At 33.5% G+C, this 18,802-nt stretch overlaps 1 protein-coding gene across 1 annotated transcript in view; it reads right to left on the bottom strand.

Annotated features, from left to right (window-relative positions):
* VWDE (von Willebrand factor D and EGF domains) overlaps positions 1-18,802 on the bottom strand; it is an 80,547-nt gene that overhangs the window by 36,384 nt on the left and 25,361 nt on the right. Inside the window, 11 exon segments of the mRNA XM_067745592.1 lie at positions 3,501-3,604; positions 6,236-6,331; positions 7,214-7,309; positions 7,414-7,533; positions 10,663-10,758; positions 12,012-12,107; positions 12,690-12,783; positions 13,573-13,604; positions 14,024-14,123; positions 14,205-14,296; positions 18,544-18,581. Coding sequence (XP_067601693.1) covers positions 3,501-3,604; positions 6,236-6,331; positions 7,214-7,309; positions 7,414-7,533; positions 10,663-10,758; positions 12,012-12,107; positions 12,690-12,783; positions 13,573-13,604; positions 14,024-14,123; positions 14,205-14,296; positions 18,544-18,581 — 964 coding nt within the window.

Genomic DNA, 18,802 nt, shown 5'->3' with positions numbered 1-18,802 from the left:
TCTCTCTTGCTTCTGCACCAAAACAGATCAAGGTACTGAAAGAACAGATAAATAAAAGACATTTTCACGTAAACACAATGACTAAGTAAGTCTTTTAAAACACCCAGTTACATTTTTTCTTCCCCTCTGTTCAGAAATGGTACAGGTCAGAGCAGCAGAAAGAGTAGAGGTGAAAAGTAAACAGATGAAACTAAATATGATGTTTTATCAGTGAAAAGTAATAGCTTTATCTCTGGAATACAGTCCAAAGCAATAAGATGCAGAACTTTTATTATGTCTTGTGTTAGCTCACTTTCGTCCCTTTGGCACCACTGTCACTTCCTTCTAAGGCTAGGGTCTACATTTTCCAGAATCCCCTTCTCTGTGTGGTTCTGGGTTAGAGTTCACCAATGAAGAAAACTTTCTAGAGAGTTAGAAGATGGAAATGAATAGGAAGCCATTATTTTTTCAGAGGTGTTTGCAGCTGGATGCTTGGAAACAGGCTGACATCTTCATTCTCAGTCTCTGACCTTCAGCAGCTGCTTTCTGACCTCTACCCTATCCTTCCCCCATCTTTACCCCAGCTCTTCCAGCAGTCCTGAGAGTCCCTAATTCCGCATTAACACTTTATATCTGGATACATCAAATGGCTTCTGACTGATCCCTGATAATAAAAACACCATCACAGTAAGGACTGGGAAAATGTTCAGTTTATTAAATATTGTGAATGTCAGGAATATCAGAAATATCGTTTCAATATGTAAATATCAAATCACATTTCAAAGTAAATTTTTGATTATCTGGATTTCTTCTTTGCTTTTCCCTAACAACTAAGACCAGTCTGTATTTATTAGTTTCTTCAGCCTTTAAAATAGCTTTAAAAATGATGTTCAAATAAACTTCAAGTAGTTAACTTCAATGTTTTCTGAATAAAAATTTCCATTCTTATACTTGATATTACTTAATGGTGTTTTATCTGTAGTAGGAAGAGGGAAATCAAGTTTCAAAGAATATTAAAAAACCAGTTAACTCTGACTCATTATTTGCTACTTCCTTCCCCCCTGACATGATACATAAAGCTCTTTCAGGTTCTGTGTTTGCCACTAGAGACTAAGTACTGCTTTCATAAAACTGAGACCTAATCAAGATCATATTTAAATGTCAAAACAGTTGTGACTGAATGGAGCTTGGATACTACATGACTCCATCTTGGCAGAGTTACATTCAAGAAACATCCATGCTCAATTAAACCAAATAAAATTTTTTATATCCTTCAGGAAACGACTTTTGATATTCGTAACACATTGCAACATTTCTCTCAAGTCTCTTTGCCCATCCTTGTCCTTCTCCACCTCTCTCTATTCCTCTATTCAATGCAACTACCAACGAACTTACATAGTATTTTCTACATACCAGGCACTGTTCTAGGTACTTCACATATATTAACATACTTAATCCTTACAACAACCCCATGATAGGTGTTACTATTAGCTCCATATTACAGATGAAAAAAATTAAGGGTCAGGGTGGCGTACCTTGCCCAAGGTCACAGAGCAAACAAGTGGCAGGGATATGGTAAGTACATTTAGCAGCTAGGCAGCAAGTTATGAAACCTCTCAAAGCTGTTCATCAACCCACCCTCTTTAGCACCATCCTTCCCCATTTGCTCTTTATTTGTGTCTTTTGTTTCTAGCCAGTAATTCTTGGTCTCTTTTATTGAAATTCTAGCAATCCATAAGAACTTGGGAGAGCAGGTTATAGTAAAGCAGGACTTGAGGTCCTTGGGCTAGTCTTTTTGTTTTGTTTTCCTTCTCCTTCCCCATGACCTTCTGTTCTTCTTTCCTTAATATGTTTCCAGATGCAGTCTCAGAAGCAACATTAATGGGGATGAGGATGATCTGCTATTAATCACATGAGGAAGGATTCAGGCAGTAAAGAAATGCATAAAAATAGAATATAGAGAAGTAACCTAGTTTAGTCTGTCAAAGTGGAGTTAAAAGCTTTTGAGGTCATAGGGTTTTCTGTGCCATAAAAATCTCAAATAAAATAAAAAAAAATATATTTAGGCTGCCTACAAACCCAGGTAACTCAAACTTTTATATTTATTTTTCTCAACAATAGCTGATCAAATAGTCAATAACTTTTGTTTCCTAGTTTTCAAACCATAGTACTATTATAATCTTGTTTTTTTCAAAATGGGGGACATATCCTTCCAGGATGAACACCAGTGCTAGAAGAAAAACATATATATACATCTACTTTGCCTCTAAGCCAGACTGATTCAGTATCTTGCTTTGGGAAGAAAATTCCTTATCATTTTTCAAAATATAATACTCCAGCATACTTTGATATTCATGACCCTTGGGTTTTTTGAAGTGCTAAATAGCATATAATTGTGTTTTTTTTTAAGATGTTTTTTTGATGTGGACCATTTTTAAAGTCTTTATTGAATTTGTTACAATATTGTTTCTGTTTTATGTTTTGGTTTTGTGGCCACAAGACATGTGGGATCTTAGCTCCCTGACCAGGGATGGAACCTGCATCACCTTCACTGAAAGGCGAAGTCTTAACCACTGGACCACGAGGGAAGTCCCTATAATTGCTTTTTAAATTAAATCTAATACAGATTAACTTTAAGAAATTTTTGGAGAGTTCTGCTGCAACTGTTTTTTTTTGTGTGTGTGTGTGTGATCGTTAGAGTCATCCTGGTATATGTAGGAATTAGGACAGAAAAAATACCTTGGCTATTGATATTTAGAAATTTAAGATTGGAGACCTAAAAAATTCAGTTTCATTTTATAAGTACCGATATGATCACAGAAACTTTTAAAATAGATGTTTACATAGCACTGGCCTTGTAAGTTAAGTGTGGGGCAACTGCAAGAAAGCCTTTCTTCTTCCTTTGCTTTCTTGATTTTCCAAATACAAATAAATCCTAATTGTAATGATATGAAGAGTTTTTTATTGCTTTCCCTGAAATGGATTTTAATAGGGAGTAAATGAAGAGAGAACTACTATCAGGGAAAAGAATGAGGATATTCAAGGCTTCAGTGGCATATGATCCACTGAAAATGTTTAGAAACACGTACCCACCACAATCAATGAAGTCGTGATTCATTGATATAAAAGTGGGGAATTTTTTTTAAAGGGTGAAGGTGGTCTTTTTACCTAGTATTTGACCAAATATAAATTATTAGTGTCTTAAATCCATGTTGTGAGGTATTTGCTTTCTTTCAGCTCTCATGCCATGATATATTGCATTATGTTTGATGGTTGTTATCTACACACTGAAATTCCTTAAGTGCACATCAAAATTTTGAATAATAAGATAACTCTATAATGACACAAGAATGATATTACTTTTAGTTTTGGGGGCAAATACAAAAATCTTGTATGTTTTCTATTTTGGAAGTAAAAGAAAATAAAACATTAACAGATAGGTAAAAATCACTAAGTAGAATATCTGAGTAGATGGCATATGTCGACATCTAACATATACTTTTGTTTAAAATGTAAAATACCTGTATTTTCTTTTCACATTTGACTCCAGTATATCCAGTGCAGCAAGAACATATGTTGGGGAGTACGCATCTGCCTCCATAAAGACACTTTTGATAGCAGATTGCTGCAATACACAAGTTTTTACAGTTACCACCTTTTGACACAAATGCTTGTGATATATTCTATTCCAATGGTCTGAAGCCATTCAGCAACTTGACTATAAAAATAGTCATAAGAGTCTATGAATGACCAATTGCACTCCTGTATTTCTGCAGCCAGCGTGCAAACACACACATACATACACATATCAAAAGACAAAACACCCCCAAACTCAACACAACAGTTTCAGTATTTTATAAAGATATTATTAAAGCAAACAAAATTTTCATTGGCTACATTTTAAAGTATTTAAAATACATCTTTTTGTTTTCTATAGAGAGAAGATTCAAATCAGTAATATACGATAGCATTCATAATTTGCTTTTTAATAAAAATTTTTTTAGCAAAAATTTAAAAGGGACAATTCAGTACTGACCAATGTATGGAAAAACAGACAATTTTATATACTATCAATGGAAGTTTAATGTGAAACAACTCTATTGGAAGCTTCCTAAAGATCTTCACACTACCTGGACTAGAAATTTCTTCTTTAAAATCTCTCCCTATGCAATTTTTAAATACCTGTATCTATTTATCTTTTGTCTTTTCTTTCTTTCTTTCTATCTACCTACCCACCTACAGAGCAAAATGCTTATAATAGTAACAATTTCTAAATAACAGAAATGTTCAATATGAGAGGAAAGGTCAAATGAATTATAGTATTTATATTATGGAATTTAATATATCATTTAAAATTACATCTTTAAGGACATGGAAATGCTTTTAAGTAATATTGACTAAAAAGAGGAATATAAAATTATATACAATACAGTTATTTTTCATGGGAGAGGAATCTGTTTCAAGAGCTCATATTGGAAGCTTGCATAATTCAAGAATAATATTCCCTTTAATATAAATGCAACATTGAAAGGTATGTTTTCATCAGAGCTATTGTGTATGGCTGAGCAGGTTATGTAATGCACAAGGTTCCACAGCTAAGGAAGCACTGTTCATATCACAGACATCATAGATTCAAATATTTATTACAACAATTTTCCAGAAAATGGCAGTAAGACATCTTATATAAATAACATCATCAATATTTAGACTGTTTCCAGACAGATGGAAGTAAAGCATTTTGAGGAAGGGGACTTCAAAAAATTCACATAAAGGTGCAAGGTGCAAACACAAGGTGCAAACACAAGGTGCAAAAACAGGGTGCACATCTTCAGGCTGTGCTCAGAGTACCTTAATCCACAATTACTGGAGCGTATTTCCACATTAATGTGCTTTTAGCATCTTATCATTCTCTCTCATGTTCCATACAAACTCTCTTCAGAATGAGTAGCCCAAACTGAGGTTGCTAGTTCTTTTTTCTAGCATTTTATCCCATCTAACTTTCAATGAAAGTTATTTATTTTTGAGCACATAATTCTTATGTAAGTACTAAATGAATTCTTTGAAAATATTTTCCTAGGATGAGAAATGTGTAAATTATAATAGCAGTTACTAATAAAATAAAGTCTAAGAGTCATAAAAATTATATGCAGAATCTCTGATACATGAAAAGCAGAGCAGGTATTTCTAGTAAAAAGGCACAGTCATTTTACAATTGTGCTATTTCAGTTTACAATACACTTGGATCACCAGTTTTGATATTATGTAATTATTGAGCATTTGAAAATATTTTGAGGAGATTTTCCATTTTTCCCATTGAGTTATTAATCTTTGTTAATATTTTAACATGTTATTTCAAGTTTTCATAAATTTCATAATTGCATTAAATTTGATTTTCCTTTATACCCTGTGATCCCATCTATGTAAAAATTTATGACTAAAACTGAATGGAAATAACTAAAATGCTGAAATCAAGGCAGAAACTAGTTCTGGGTGGTGGAATTTGGAGTGATTAATTTTTAAAAACTTTTTCATATTTTCTATAATTTCCATGATAGATATATACCTACCTTATAATATGGAAAAACATTTAAACTTATATTAAAACCTTCTTTATCCAGTTCCCCCTTGGATGAAAATAGTCAAAAGATACAAACTTCTAGTTATAAATTAAATAAGTACTAGGGATGTAACATACAACACAATAAAGATAATTAACACTGCTATACATTATATATGAAAGTTTTAAGACAGTGAAAGTTCTCATCACAAGGAAAACCACATTTTTTTCTGTTTCTTTAATGTTGTAGCTATATGAGGTGATGGATATTCACTAAACTTATTGTGGTAATTATTTCATGATTTATGTAAGTCAAATCGTTATGCTGTATACCTTAAACTTATACAGTGCAGAATGTCAATTATATTGCAATAAAACTGGAGGAAAAAGAAAGATCTTTTAAAATAAAAAAAAAAACCTTCTTCAGTCCACCTAAGAGAACTTCACTGGCAACCCACAGATCGTAATTTGGAGTTATCTATGTCACACAAAATATTAATATAATATACCATACTTTCTTTTTTAAAATGGGTATAGAAATGGATGATATCCTTTTATTTCTAAAACTCTCTTTTTAATGGATCAGCATGCTGGGATTTATTTTACCCTGTATATTTCTCCTAAAGCTATACTTTGTTTGATAATTATAATAGATTCAAATTCAGAACAGAGATTAGAAAGCAAATTCTGTAGCCTTATGTATTTGACGCTGTGCTCCTTCCCATGTCGTAGGACAATGGCATATGATAGGAGCAATACACTCACCACCATTTTTACATTTCTGAAAGCAGATGGCTGCAAGTAGAGAAATAAACAAGTTAATAATTTACTAGTCAAATCCTATCATAAACCATAAAAATTTTCATTAAAAAAAGAGAAACAGTTAAAAATCAATGATTAAAGGCTCTTTTCCCTTAAAGCTTTTCCCCAATTGTTAGACATTTATGTTGCTTCTCATTTTACACTTTGGCCAATACATTATAATAGCTGCTAATTTTAAATAATTATAAAAAGAAAAAAATGAAACATTTGAATGAGGAGAGCTGCCATCATCTTAAAAACTAGCAAGACTTGAAAGCAGTGATACCCCATCTCAGGAGGTTCTGAATTGGTCTGAGATGGGACTAAGGAATCAGTAATTTTTTTTTTTTTTTTTTTTTTTTTGCGGTACGTGGCCCTCTCACTGCCGTGGCCTCTCCCGTTGCGGAGCACAGGCTCCGGACGCGCAGGCTCAGCGGCCATGGCTCACGGGCCCAGCTGCTCCGCGGCACGTGGGATCCTCCCGGACCGGGGCACGAACCCGCGCACCCTGCATCGGCAGGCGGACTCTCAACCACTGCGCCACCAGGGAAGCCCAGGAATCAGTAATTTTTTAAAAACCTTCCCCTGACTCCTACTTAAGACTGAGAGACCAGGACTTAAAGACTTGTCATTTATCCTGGCAACTGTAGTGAACAGACCGGAAAATACAGGATATCCTCTACCTCCACTAACCTGAAAGAATGAGTTCAGAGGACTTGGCATTTTACTCTTTCTATTTCGAAAAGATATATTCTAAAGTAGGAACAAATAAAAAAATAAAAACAAGGAAACAGAAAACAAGGAAAATTCTCTTTGTCTGAAATTCTGCTTTATGTTCCCATGTAGACTTCAGCATTTTAAGAGTATTTCTCTTACGTGTGTTGCATTGTTTCCCTGTCCAGCCAGAAGGACAACAGCAAAGACTTGGTCCCACGCACTTTCCTCCATTAATGCATATGGGATCACAGATACCTTAAGGTAAAGGGATGAAATATCAGTTCTTAAATATCAATAGTTTTGCTATTTAATATGTTTGCTTTACATGTAGCTGGCAAACACATTTAGTAGTGTCTTACTTTTTTGGCATCTCCTACCAGTGTATCCTTGAGGACAGGCACACACATTATTTCTCATGCAGTGACCACCATTCTTACAGGGAGGGTGACAAGATAGCTAAAGGAACACATGACAGCAATCTGTGAATATCACATATTCAATTATTATATATTACATATTGCATCATGTGCTTATATCTATGGGGACATAAGGCAGAGAAATGTGTTATTAAAATAAAAGATCACCACTGCAAGTCATTAAAACCGTCCTTTCTAAGTCATAAAATACAATGCTTATAGCTGTAAGTTGCTAGTGGGTTAGCACAATTTAAAATGTATTGGTGAATTATGAAATGTGTTGTTCATAACCAGTGGAGCCTTCAGTATTAGAGTGCATATAGAGTGAAATGACCTGGGAAAAACCAAGAAAATAGTCAAAACCGAGCTCAAAATAAGAATATCTGTTCCTGTGGAAATTAGAAAAACTCAACATTGGTCACATGATGTTTAGAAAAAACTTTGAAGTTAACTTTTGGATACCTACTGAGGTCACGAAGGCAGAGCTTTATATGTGACTTATTCCTGTGAATGCCTGGCGAAAAATCTTTTTAATAATAAATCTTTGGCTTTGTCAGGAATATTTATTGGATAATCCTGAATACGCTGTACTAGTATCTTCTATGTATATGATTCTGTTCCATGGAGTTCAGAAGTTAATGTTTATAATCTTTTATGAGAGGATTTTTATTGCTTCATATTTCTTACTGATATGACAATTAAATGCAGTTATTTAAAAAACAATAATACATAGGCAAACCTCCCTATAAATTTTTAAATTTAATTTTCCTTAAATGATGATTAAGTGGATTTTAGTTTGTGTTTAAAAAGTGAATGTCAAACTAACTGGTTTTGGTAATAGGGCCTTGGTAGACAGACTCCCCATTTGAATTGAATTAGATCCATCTTTAATAGCTGCTTTTTAAATTTCCAAACACTAAGAAAACTTCAACTGATTTCAAATAGATTTATAAGTGAAAATAATGAAGTACTTATGTATAAAAACAATATTAACTGAATGTTTCAGCAAATGGATAATTTCCACTATTTTAGACTGAGCCTTTTCTGGTTAATGATTGAGTTTACTTTCTCTGGCATTTTTATTGGTACTTTTTATTATGGAGAAATGCTCTTACATTTTCTGCTTCCTAATCTTTATACAATTTAAGATTATTTCTATTTATTAAGAAAGGTGTACTCTTTCCATTACAAAAGCACCATGGGAAATACCTGTGGTTAGAAATTTAAAACTTGAAAAGAATAAAAGACCCTTTTATAATGGATAGCCTTGTTATAATCAATACTCATCTACTCTACAAAACTTGAGTGTAGAGATAAATACTACATATATACAGAAAAGTATATGTAATTAAAGTAATATAGAGAAATGACATAAACTTGGGCTCGGTCATGCCCACCCCAATCACATTTTAAGAAAAGGAGGTTTAGGAGAAAACCCACTTTCATGTATATATTCATGAGATTCTCCAGGCCTCAGATGGATCTTCCACCAAACTCCAAAATGAGCCAAGTAATCTGGCCTCACTTTCTGTATGGAATGGGCTCATGGCATTTAAGGGATGAAGGAAACTGGAAGATATATTTAATCATCTCTCCAGCCACACATTTTAAGTCTCGCTTATTAATAGAGTAGTTTCACCTTTCATGATGTTTCCAGCTCAGTGTCTATCTTCCTCTTTTGAAATCCTATAGAATACACAGAATATACTCCTCATATTACTTTTAACCATATTCTGCCTAATTTTATTCAGTGGCTTTCCATGTGTATACCATCTTCCCTTCCCTTCATTCCCTCACAAGGGGATGTGATCTAATAAAAATAAAGATCATGTTCTCATTTCTTCTGCACTTTCTGTAACATGTCTTATGACAATAATACCATTACTTAATGGTAGCTAGCCATGTGCTGACTGTACTTGCAGGTGGTCCACTGTATGTGTCATTTACACTTGACAGCAACTGTCTAGTTCAAACTTGAAAGTAAAGAAGTCTGAGGCCTGGAGACTATAAGTAAATTTCTGATTCCATGCCACTAGGAAATTGTAGACTGTTAATTCCAAAAACTATAACATGACATATGTTCATTAGATAATTTTTAGTTCAATTTAGTAATTTAGAGTCCCTGCTTTACCCAGTTATATCGTTGGCGTATACATTTTACAGAACTTTTCTTACTATATCTTACATCTACTGCAAATAGCATGATAGACATGCTTTTTATTTACCTCCTTATATTCTCCACTCAAAACCCTACCTAAACCTCTTAAACGTGCATTTAGTAAGTCTCCTAGTTTTCAAGATTTGCCTTAATTTAGTCTTAACTTTCCATTTTCATAACCTAGTTTCTTAACAGAAATCTGAACTAGAAAAACTCATTTGTGTGCTCAAATTTCTAGTATTAGAATGACGGTTTCTTCTCCACATTAATTTCAATCTCAGAATCCAAGCTAACCTCCAAGTTAAAAAAAAATAGGATTGCAAATCAAACTGTAACAAGACAAAGAAAGTATATATTTTAGGAGTTAAATTATGACATATTCTGACATGTTTTATACTAAAAATCTACTCTTTTTTGCATACACTCAAAAATATGAAGATGCAGAAGATAATTTAAAATTTCATTTATTGACATTATTTCATGCCTATGTGCTCAACTTCAGGTCGTGCCCATTATTCTGAAAAAACTTGTAGCATTAACTCTATGAAGGAAAGTGTTAAAATAACAGGCCATGAGGGGGGAAAATGGTACATCTTTATGTCCCCATATCACCTTGCACAGTGCTGTGCATAGCTGGCTCTTCATAAGTGTTTAATGAAACTAAAGCATGAGAGATCATGAGATAACAGTGGACATTAGATTGACAGTAAATCAAAAATTTTTGCTGAGAAGGCAACAAAAATTACATCATTTCACATGAAAGACTGCAAGAGAACTTTGCTTTTTTGTTTCACATCTTGGTCCTACAAATGTGCCAAGGTCGTGAGCCTAACATATGTTGAATAAATAAACATTTTACATAATAACTCATATATTTCTATGAACTGGTCATTTGGTGACCAAAACTGCAACAGAACAAGAATTAGAGTAAATAAATAGCATCTTCCCTTTGAAACTTGTCTTGTGCTTAATCAGAGCTCTGTTTGTGTCTAACTTTCCCTTTGACTTTTTATTTATAAAGAAAGAGTAATTACCATTCTGACACTGTGCACCAAAGAATCCATTTGGACAGAGGCAAGTGTTTGGCTTATTACAGGAACCACCATTGAGGCAAACCGGGTCACACAAAACTAATGAACAGCAGGAGGAAGAAAGACGATAAAAGTTTTATTATTTAAAAAAATGAAAGCTGTACTGAAGTACAAAATGGTGCATAATGAAATATTTTATTTTCACTGCCAGTAAAACCCATAACCTATAGTTACTTAGACTTTGCCAAACATAAGAGAAGAGAAATAACTGGATAATAGCTTTGAAAGTTTGTTCATTAAGTTTACAGATATTACCAAGCTAAGAATGTGGAGGCTTTGATTAGAATTCAGAATGCCCTCGGTAAGCTGGAAAAATGATTGGAAGTTAGGAGAAGGCAATTCAACAGCACAAACAGGATAGTCTGTAATCTGCTCAAATACATGCAGCCATGTGTAGCTCTTTAAGTCACCTTCCCAATTCAAATAGGAACACTGCATTTAAGTCCTAGCACACTTCGAAAATATGCTTTGTTTTTGCTTCTTTACATTTGTTTCACTTTGAAAGTCACCCCCAATTCCATTTTTCAATGCAGATTTTGCCAGTTCTCCAAAGTCTACACAATTTTCTTCCTAACTGCACTTGCCAGAATTAATTTCTCTTTTCTCTGCTTCCAAGGAGCTGTGCATTTATTACATCACTTGTAACACAACTTGTATCATAGTCTTTTTTATAATTGTATCCCATAGCATACTGATATGCTACTTGAAATTGGGGAAAACATGAAATTGATCTTTGTTCCCCCTTGCATCATGCTTCATACACAGTTGTCAAGCTATGAACATTTAATTAAATTTATGTTGAGAAAAGGCATTAGATCATAATCGATTAAATTAAACATAGATAATTGCAAACACCGCTGCCAAAGAATTAAGCCTGATACTGTGAGAAATAATAGAATAATGTTATGGTGTCCTTTTAACTCAGAATTGCTTGAATGTTTAATGAAATAGAATGTGTATGTTGTGATAAAAAACTTGAAAGAGACCTGAATATGTAACACAGATAGATTCTCTCCACTATAAGGCAAGCGGATGAGGGAAAAATAAAGGCCAAAAAACAAAGTATTGGTTGGGTTGGATAACAGTAAAGCTGGAATACACTCTGTGGTCTAATACAAGAAGAAAAAGATGAAGATGAGACATTTCTGTCTGAAATAAAAACTTTATTTGTCAGACTAGCTTTATGTTTTTGTCAGACTAGTTTTATGTTTTTGAGTGCAAGTCCTTAGGACACTGATGAATTTTAAATTTCTTTTAAACGACATATTTATTGAAAATATTTCTGATTTTACCTGTGCTACAGGTGGGTCCATAGCAGCCAGGCTTGCACTGGCAAACATCTGGTGTAAGGCACTTGCCTCCATTTTCACAGTGCCTGTTACAAACTGCTAAGATCACAGGATAAAACTAAAAGAAAGGTAAATTAGGCTTGGAATTGGTCATATTATTGGCTATGACCTAGTTGCTTATAACTGCCAATCACATCATCTAATGAATAAGATCAGAGAGAGATAAAAACAATTTATATTTTGGCTTTAAATGGTTTCCAATTTTCACGTTCAGTTATGTTTTGTTGTTGTTGTTAATAGACCTGGGGAAAGTAGAAACCCACTCAGATGAATGGTAAACAAGATTTGGCTATTTGGGAAAATTATTAGTTACTGATGAAAGTAATCATAGACATAAATTAAATGAGATAAATTTATATACAAGCGAACAAATTAGAATTCTTGTTATCTCAAAGAAGTGGTCATGGATAGGGTCAAGAAAGCAGTTGTTTCTAAGAACAAGCTTCTTTATCTTAGTACTAGCACCCAGTGCTCCCACTGGTAGGCAGAATGGTAATCGTCATAGTAGATCAGGAAGAAGGTATATTTTTTGCTTAGGGTTTGGGTTTATCTCAGTTAGCATTAAAGCAATCGACTATTCAAAGGAGCAGTTATATTAGAGTGCAAGAGAGCTTTGCTTACTTGTTTCACACCTTGGTCCTACAAAACCATAAGCACAAGTGCAGAGATTTCCAGCCAAGCAGGTGCCACCACGTTGACAAGGTGGTGTACAGTTCTGCAGACACAGATTATGTTAAGTCAGCTCTTAATTAAGAAAAAGTCAGTTTATATTTATGAAGCACAGCCACCATAAAACCTTCTGGTAAGAGCAATTTATAGTACACTCAGTTCTATTTTAGCATGAAATTTAGTTCTGTGGGATTGACTGTGAGTTCACACTCTAAAAACACCTATAAATCATCAGCATGTTTTGGTTTATAAAACTTTTGGTTAACTGGATGGAAATATACAATCTTAGGTTTCTTCTGAAAATTGAGACTTGGACTTAGGCATTCCTGCCCTACAAATAGTTATATTTCTATAATTATTTTCATATGCAATTAATATTGAATGTTTCTGTTAGTTCACTCCATTTACTGTAATTTGTTAATTTGTGCCTTGCCTTGTCACGAAAACATTTAACATTGCTGTCAGTTTATTAATAATTATACATCTACAATCTACTAAAATATATTCTTTTAAAATATTATTTAAAAAATAACAAATTTGTTTCCTTAAAATATTATCCATTTTAGGAATGCCATTTCCTAAACTCTCCACTTAAGATTTCAACCAAGGCAATAAAATTATATGGCTATAGACATGTGTTTAAAAATCAGTTTTTAGGTTTCTTCCTACTACCTGATATCTTCTAATTATTTGGTATTTAAGAGTTTCTTGGAACCATGCCTGACAAGTTATTCAATAAGCATGTGTCCTTTGTTTGAAGCTAAAATATTTGTTAGGGATATGGTACCATATAACTAAAAATATAACAAAAAATTATTTCTGAAGATACTTTTACCAAGGATGAGTGAGCTACTGCTCTTTGACTCTCTGATTTTGTAAATTTAAGTTTTTAAAATCTTCAATAAATTATTTTTAATAAATATTAACAAACCTGGATTCCCTCACCAGCATTGATAAGTATATATTAATATGTACACAGTAAATGTGAATTATCTTTAAAAAAAAGTTTTTAGGGGCTTCTCTGGTGGCGCAGTGGTTGAGAGTCCGCCTGCCGATGCAGGGCACACGGGTTCATGCCCCGGTCCGGGAAGATCCCACATGCCGCGGAGCGGCTGGGCTCGTGAGCCATGGCCGCTGAGCCTGCGCGTCCGGAGCCTGTGCTCCTCAACGGGAGGGGCCACAGCAGTGAGGGGCCTGCGTAATGCCAAAAAAAAAAAAAAAAAGTTTTTAAAGAAAAGATTGAATTATTTTGGCTTTATTATTTGATTTTTAATTTGAATTATCACCTTCATCACAGGTAGCTCCACCATGTCCTGGGGGGCATTCACAAATGTTAGGCTTAATACATTTTCCATGGTTTCTGCAATCAGGATGACATATAGCTGTGTAGAATAAAGCTCATGGTTTAGAAATACCAATTATCCATTAAATTTGTTATGCAAACTAATGAGTGCTGTACCTATTGGTTTGGCAGTTAGAACCAGCGTAACCAGGTTTACGTTCGCACATGTTTGGGGCAACACACTCCCTGTTTTTTCCACATGGATGCCTACAAATGGCTGCAGAAATCAAGGGAAAAGGCTGAATTGTAGATACAGTATGTACACATTGCCCGTAAGCTTAATTGTATAATAAAAGTAAAATTCTCTGAAATTGAAAATTTTGGACATTGCTATTAAACAGTAACGACTGCATACATCCATAAAATTATTTTTTCCCCTTATATTTGTTTTACTACTAGAATGACTGAGGTAAATGATTAATAGGGTAAGAAAAACATACCATATGAGGAAATTACTCCCATAGCAAAACCTGATGTTGGAGATGGCTGCTAACCATAAATGGAATTACAGTCTTTCAGAGAGCAATGAAGTTTCAGATACCAATTAGGTAAACGTTGGTGAATGGCAGGGATAATCAGAACGTAAAACAGCAAGATGCCAGGACCACATCATAAGCTTATAGGTTCGTATTTCTTAAGCTTCTCTAACAACCTGACATATTCTATTAGTCATTTAACACTTCCTGAGGTAACTGAAATGCATGAGGTTTTTTTCTGTTTTATTTGCTAATAATAAGGAATTTTATACTATAAACATGTAAGAATTGAAGGTTATTATCATTATTCCTACAGAAGAAAGAAAAAATGAAGTTGCTCTAGGTAACTGAGAACAAAGGAATACTCCAACAGCTTTGTTGCTTAAGTTGGTCTCAAACAAATCAAAACACAAACAAAACAAAACAATAACAACAGAACAATATCAACAACAAAAAGTAGCTTCTAAGCCAGAAATTTGATTTGTATCAAAGAAAACAATGCTGATGATTGTGAAAAGAAGTAAACACTCCTTTCAAAATTAAAGTGATGCCTAACTTGTTTTATTCTCAAGAGGTGGAGGAATTACAGAGAAACCTAGTTTATACAAATAAGCAAATATGCCAAAATTAGTAATTTAAAGTGCTAAATACTCTCTGTGAGCTGAAAAGAACCCAAACCACAGTGTTATTCACACCATTATTTTATATCTAGCTGCTTATTGCCAGGAAAGTCAGTTAGCCCTGTAAGGTTCTGCTTACTCTTCTGTATAATGGGAAAAATAATACCCAGTATATGGGGTCCTTGTGGATTATATGACATAATTGATACAAAATTTTTTCCAAAGGCCCTAGAACACAGTGGGTACTTAATACATATATTTATAATGTATTATATAGTTATAATGCTATTTAATATTAACTTTATGAAAAAATTAAGAAACATCAATATTATTTTTTTTAAATGTGAAGAGAATATGCACAAATAATAAATAAAATGAATAGAAATTAGTGAACTAAATAGAGTAAACAAAAATTAATCAATAGAAGAGCATATCTTCTTAAGTACTTAAACGTGAACTGGATAGTTTTCTTTTCTTTGTAAGTTTTGAAGAGTTTTCATACTACCTCTGCATTTGATACCATCTGCGTAATATCCAAAGGGGCAGCATCCACATTGGAAGTGACCATCTTTGATTGGCACACAGGAAACACCAAGAAAGCAAGGGGATTCAGCACAACTTAATATTTTGGTCAATCCAGGCTTTTCTGGCAAAATAGTGATGGCTCTAGTAAGTGATGATGCAAACCCATCCTAATACTGTGTGTAACCTTGGGGAGACCTGTTAGTTTGAGAATTATATCCTCCTGCCTCTGTTTGGATGGGGCCCTGGATAACATCCTTTACTTCGCCATGGGAACTATTCAGGTTAATGCTTAAAGAACTACGGTTGTTTGTAGGAACTTCCAACTCCTGCAGACTGAGGTTTGTACTGGGGGTATGATCCACATGTTCAAAATCTGATATTTGATGGGAAATAGCCTTCTTTGAATGATTCATTTGAGTTGTGACTGATTTTAATGAGAATTGTGAGATGTCGATTGTATCCAAGAACTTTTTCATAGTTGCAGAACTGTGGATAGAGCTTGCATCAATTAGTGAATGTTCTGTTGATAGTTGTTGCAAATTTATGTCTAAACAACCAAAAAAGAAAAAGAAATGTTAGTCAATAACATCTGTTAATGCTCTGCTCTACCCACAGTATTTAACATTAGGTAATTCATTCCTTCATTTAATGTCTGTTACTTATATAAACAGTATACTAAGATTCATGCAGCAATAAGAAGTTATCACATGGTTCCTGCCTACTAGGAACTTAAATAATCTATTTGGATATACAAGATAACACAGAATATTAAGCAGTATATTGACTACGTAAAATCTTAATATTTCTGCATAAAAAGACAACATAGATAAGGCAAGCCATAGAGATAAAAAAGATAATTTCAAGTACACATTATGTAAAGGATCAGTGGCCAGAATATGTAAAGTACTCTTACAAATCAACAAAGAGTCAAAGAAAAGTTACAGATAATTAACAGAAAGGCAAATTTCAATGATTATTTGAAAAAAACAATTAAATAGATAACCCTTGGCAAGTTGGAAAAAAAACAATGGAAAGATATAACTAAACTACTTTGAAGATGAGAAAACAGAAAAAAGTATATATATGAAAAGAATTTTAAATTATATAAGAATACTACATATAATTTTAAACTAAGAATTTGAAATCTCAATGAGATAAATGATTTTTTTTGCAAAATATAAATGATTAAGTTGACTGAAGAAGAGATAGAGTAGATGATAGAAAAATTACTTTGAAAGATATAGAAAAATAATCTAAAATAACCTCCTAAAATGATGCCAGGACAGCTGATCTAATGGAAAAAAATTAACCAAATTTCAAGGAAAGAATATTTTACAGAACTGTTGCAACACACACAAAGAGATGAAACATAAACATTTTGTCAGAGTGGCATAATCTTATAGCCAATATTATTTATGAAAATACATAAAAATTTAAAATGAAATACTAGTATTTCATTTAAATCAGATCAAGTGCAGCAGTGTAGTTATATATTATCACATCAGGATAAAATAGACTTATATCTCAACTAACATAATTATATCAAGATATTAGTGAAGAAAATAATATAAAATAATGTTAAAAAGTAATTTGATACATCAATTTTTTTTGTTAAAAACATTCTGAGAAAGTTAATCCATGGGAACATTAACAGAAATTGTAGCAAGTAATAATTGATCTGAAAAAGCATTTAATAAAATGTAAAACCCACTCATGACTTAAAACTAAAGAGAATTCTGAGAAAGCAATCAGTGAAAGGAAAATTCTAGCAGAAACCTACAGTGATATCATATTCACTGGTGAAACATGAGAAGAATTCCCATTGAAACCATTAAGAAACAAAGCTATTCCAATCCCTACACACTTTGAACTGAAGGTCCCAGCCACTACAATCACAGCCTAAGTTTGAGAACTGGGACAGGTCCATTAGATTGCTCAGGTTCAAGTCTTGCCTCTGTAATTTACAAACTCTGTAAATCTGAACAGATTGCTTAACCCATAGACGCCTCTGTTTACTCATCTGTAAAATGGAAATAAGAAGAGTTACTATATATAGCTATCTATTATGAGGATCCAATGAAATAATATATTAAAAATATTTTCCTAATGCTGGCACATTATAAATACAGACAATCTTAGTTACTATAAGAAAGTATGTGGGAGACAAACTCAGTATTTGCGAAAAATATTATGTTTTACCTATAAAATTAAGAAGAGAATCAACTATAAAAAATAGTGTAAATAAGAGTATTTAGTAAGGCAACCAGATGCATGAATAACATTACAATCAAGATAGCTTTCCTATATTGCAGTAATAGCACCTTGCAAAATGAACAAATGCAATGATATCTTGCAAGATAAACAGCTGATATTACAGTATGCAAAGGCATAAAGAAAGGTAATGAGAAACGTGGAAGACAGTTATGAAGACAGTAATAGAGTATTATTGAATAAAACAAAGAGTTATAAAGAAAACACTATGAAGAAGAAAAGGCCTTATGAAATAATGAGCCTCTCATACGTTTAGAGTTTGAGTAGATGATGAATGACCAGGGATTTATAGAATGTAAGTTTGAAATGGTCACTTCCAACCATAAGCTTCTCTGAAATCACCTTAATTAATGATATAATTTGTTCATTACACAACATGAATCACTTTTCTAGAATATAAGCCAGAGGATTCAAAAGATTAGCAAGAAAAAGAATAATTTGTAAACTGCATTATGTAATCTTAGGTGAACTTTTTGAAAATAAAAATTCGTGACGAGTAAATACGGTAATCTTCTGGAAAACAAATGAGAGGTATTACTTGTCATTAGAGTTTAACTAAGACCATTACTTACTAGAGGCATTTCCATTTGTTGGCTTAACATTCCTCTCCCTCTGATTGGCATATATATATATATATTTTTTTTTTTTTTTTTTTTTTTTTTTGCGGTACGCGGGCCTCTCACTGTTGTGGCCTCTCCCATTGCGGAGCACAGGCTCCAGACGCGCAGGCTCAGCGGCCATGGCTCACGGGCCTAGCCACTCCGCAGAATGTGGGATCTTCCCGGACCGGGGCACAAACCCTGTCCCCTGCATCAGCAGGCGGACTCTCAA

The sequence above is a fragment of the Pseudorca crassidens genome, chromosome 8 (genome assembly GCF_039906515.1).
Source record: "Pseudorca crassidens isolate mPseCra1 chromosome 8, mPseCra1.hap1, whole genome shotgun sequence".
Classification (NCBI taxonomy): domain Eukaryota; kingdom Metazoa; phylum Chordata; class Mammalia; order Artiodactyla; family Delphinidae; genus Pseudorca; species Pseudorca crassidens.
This window is presented reverse-complemented; position numbering and strand designations above follow the sequence as displayed.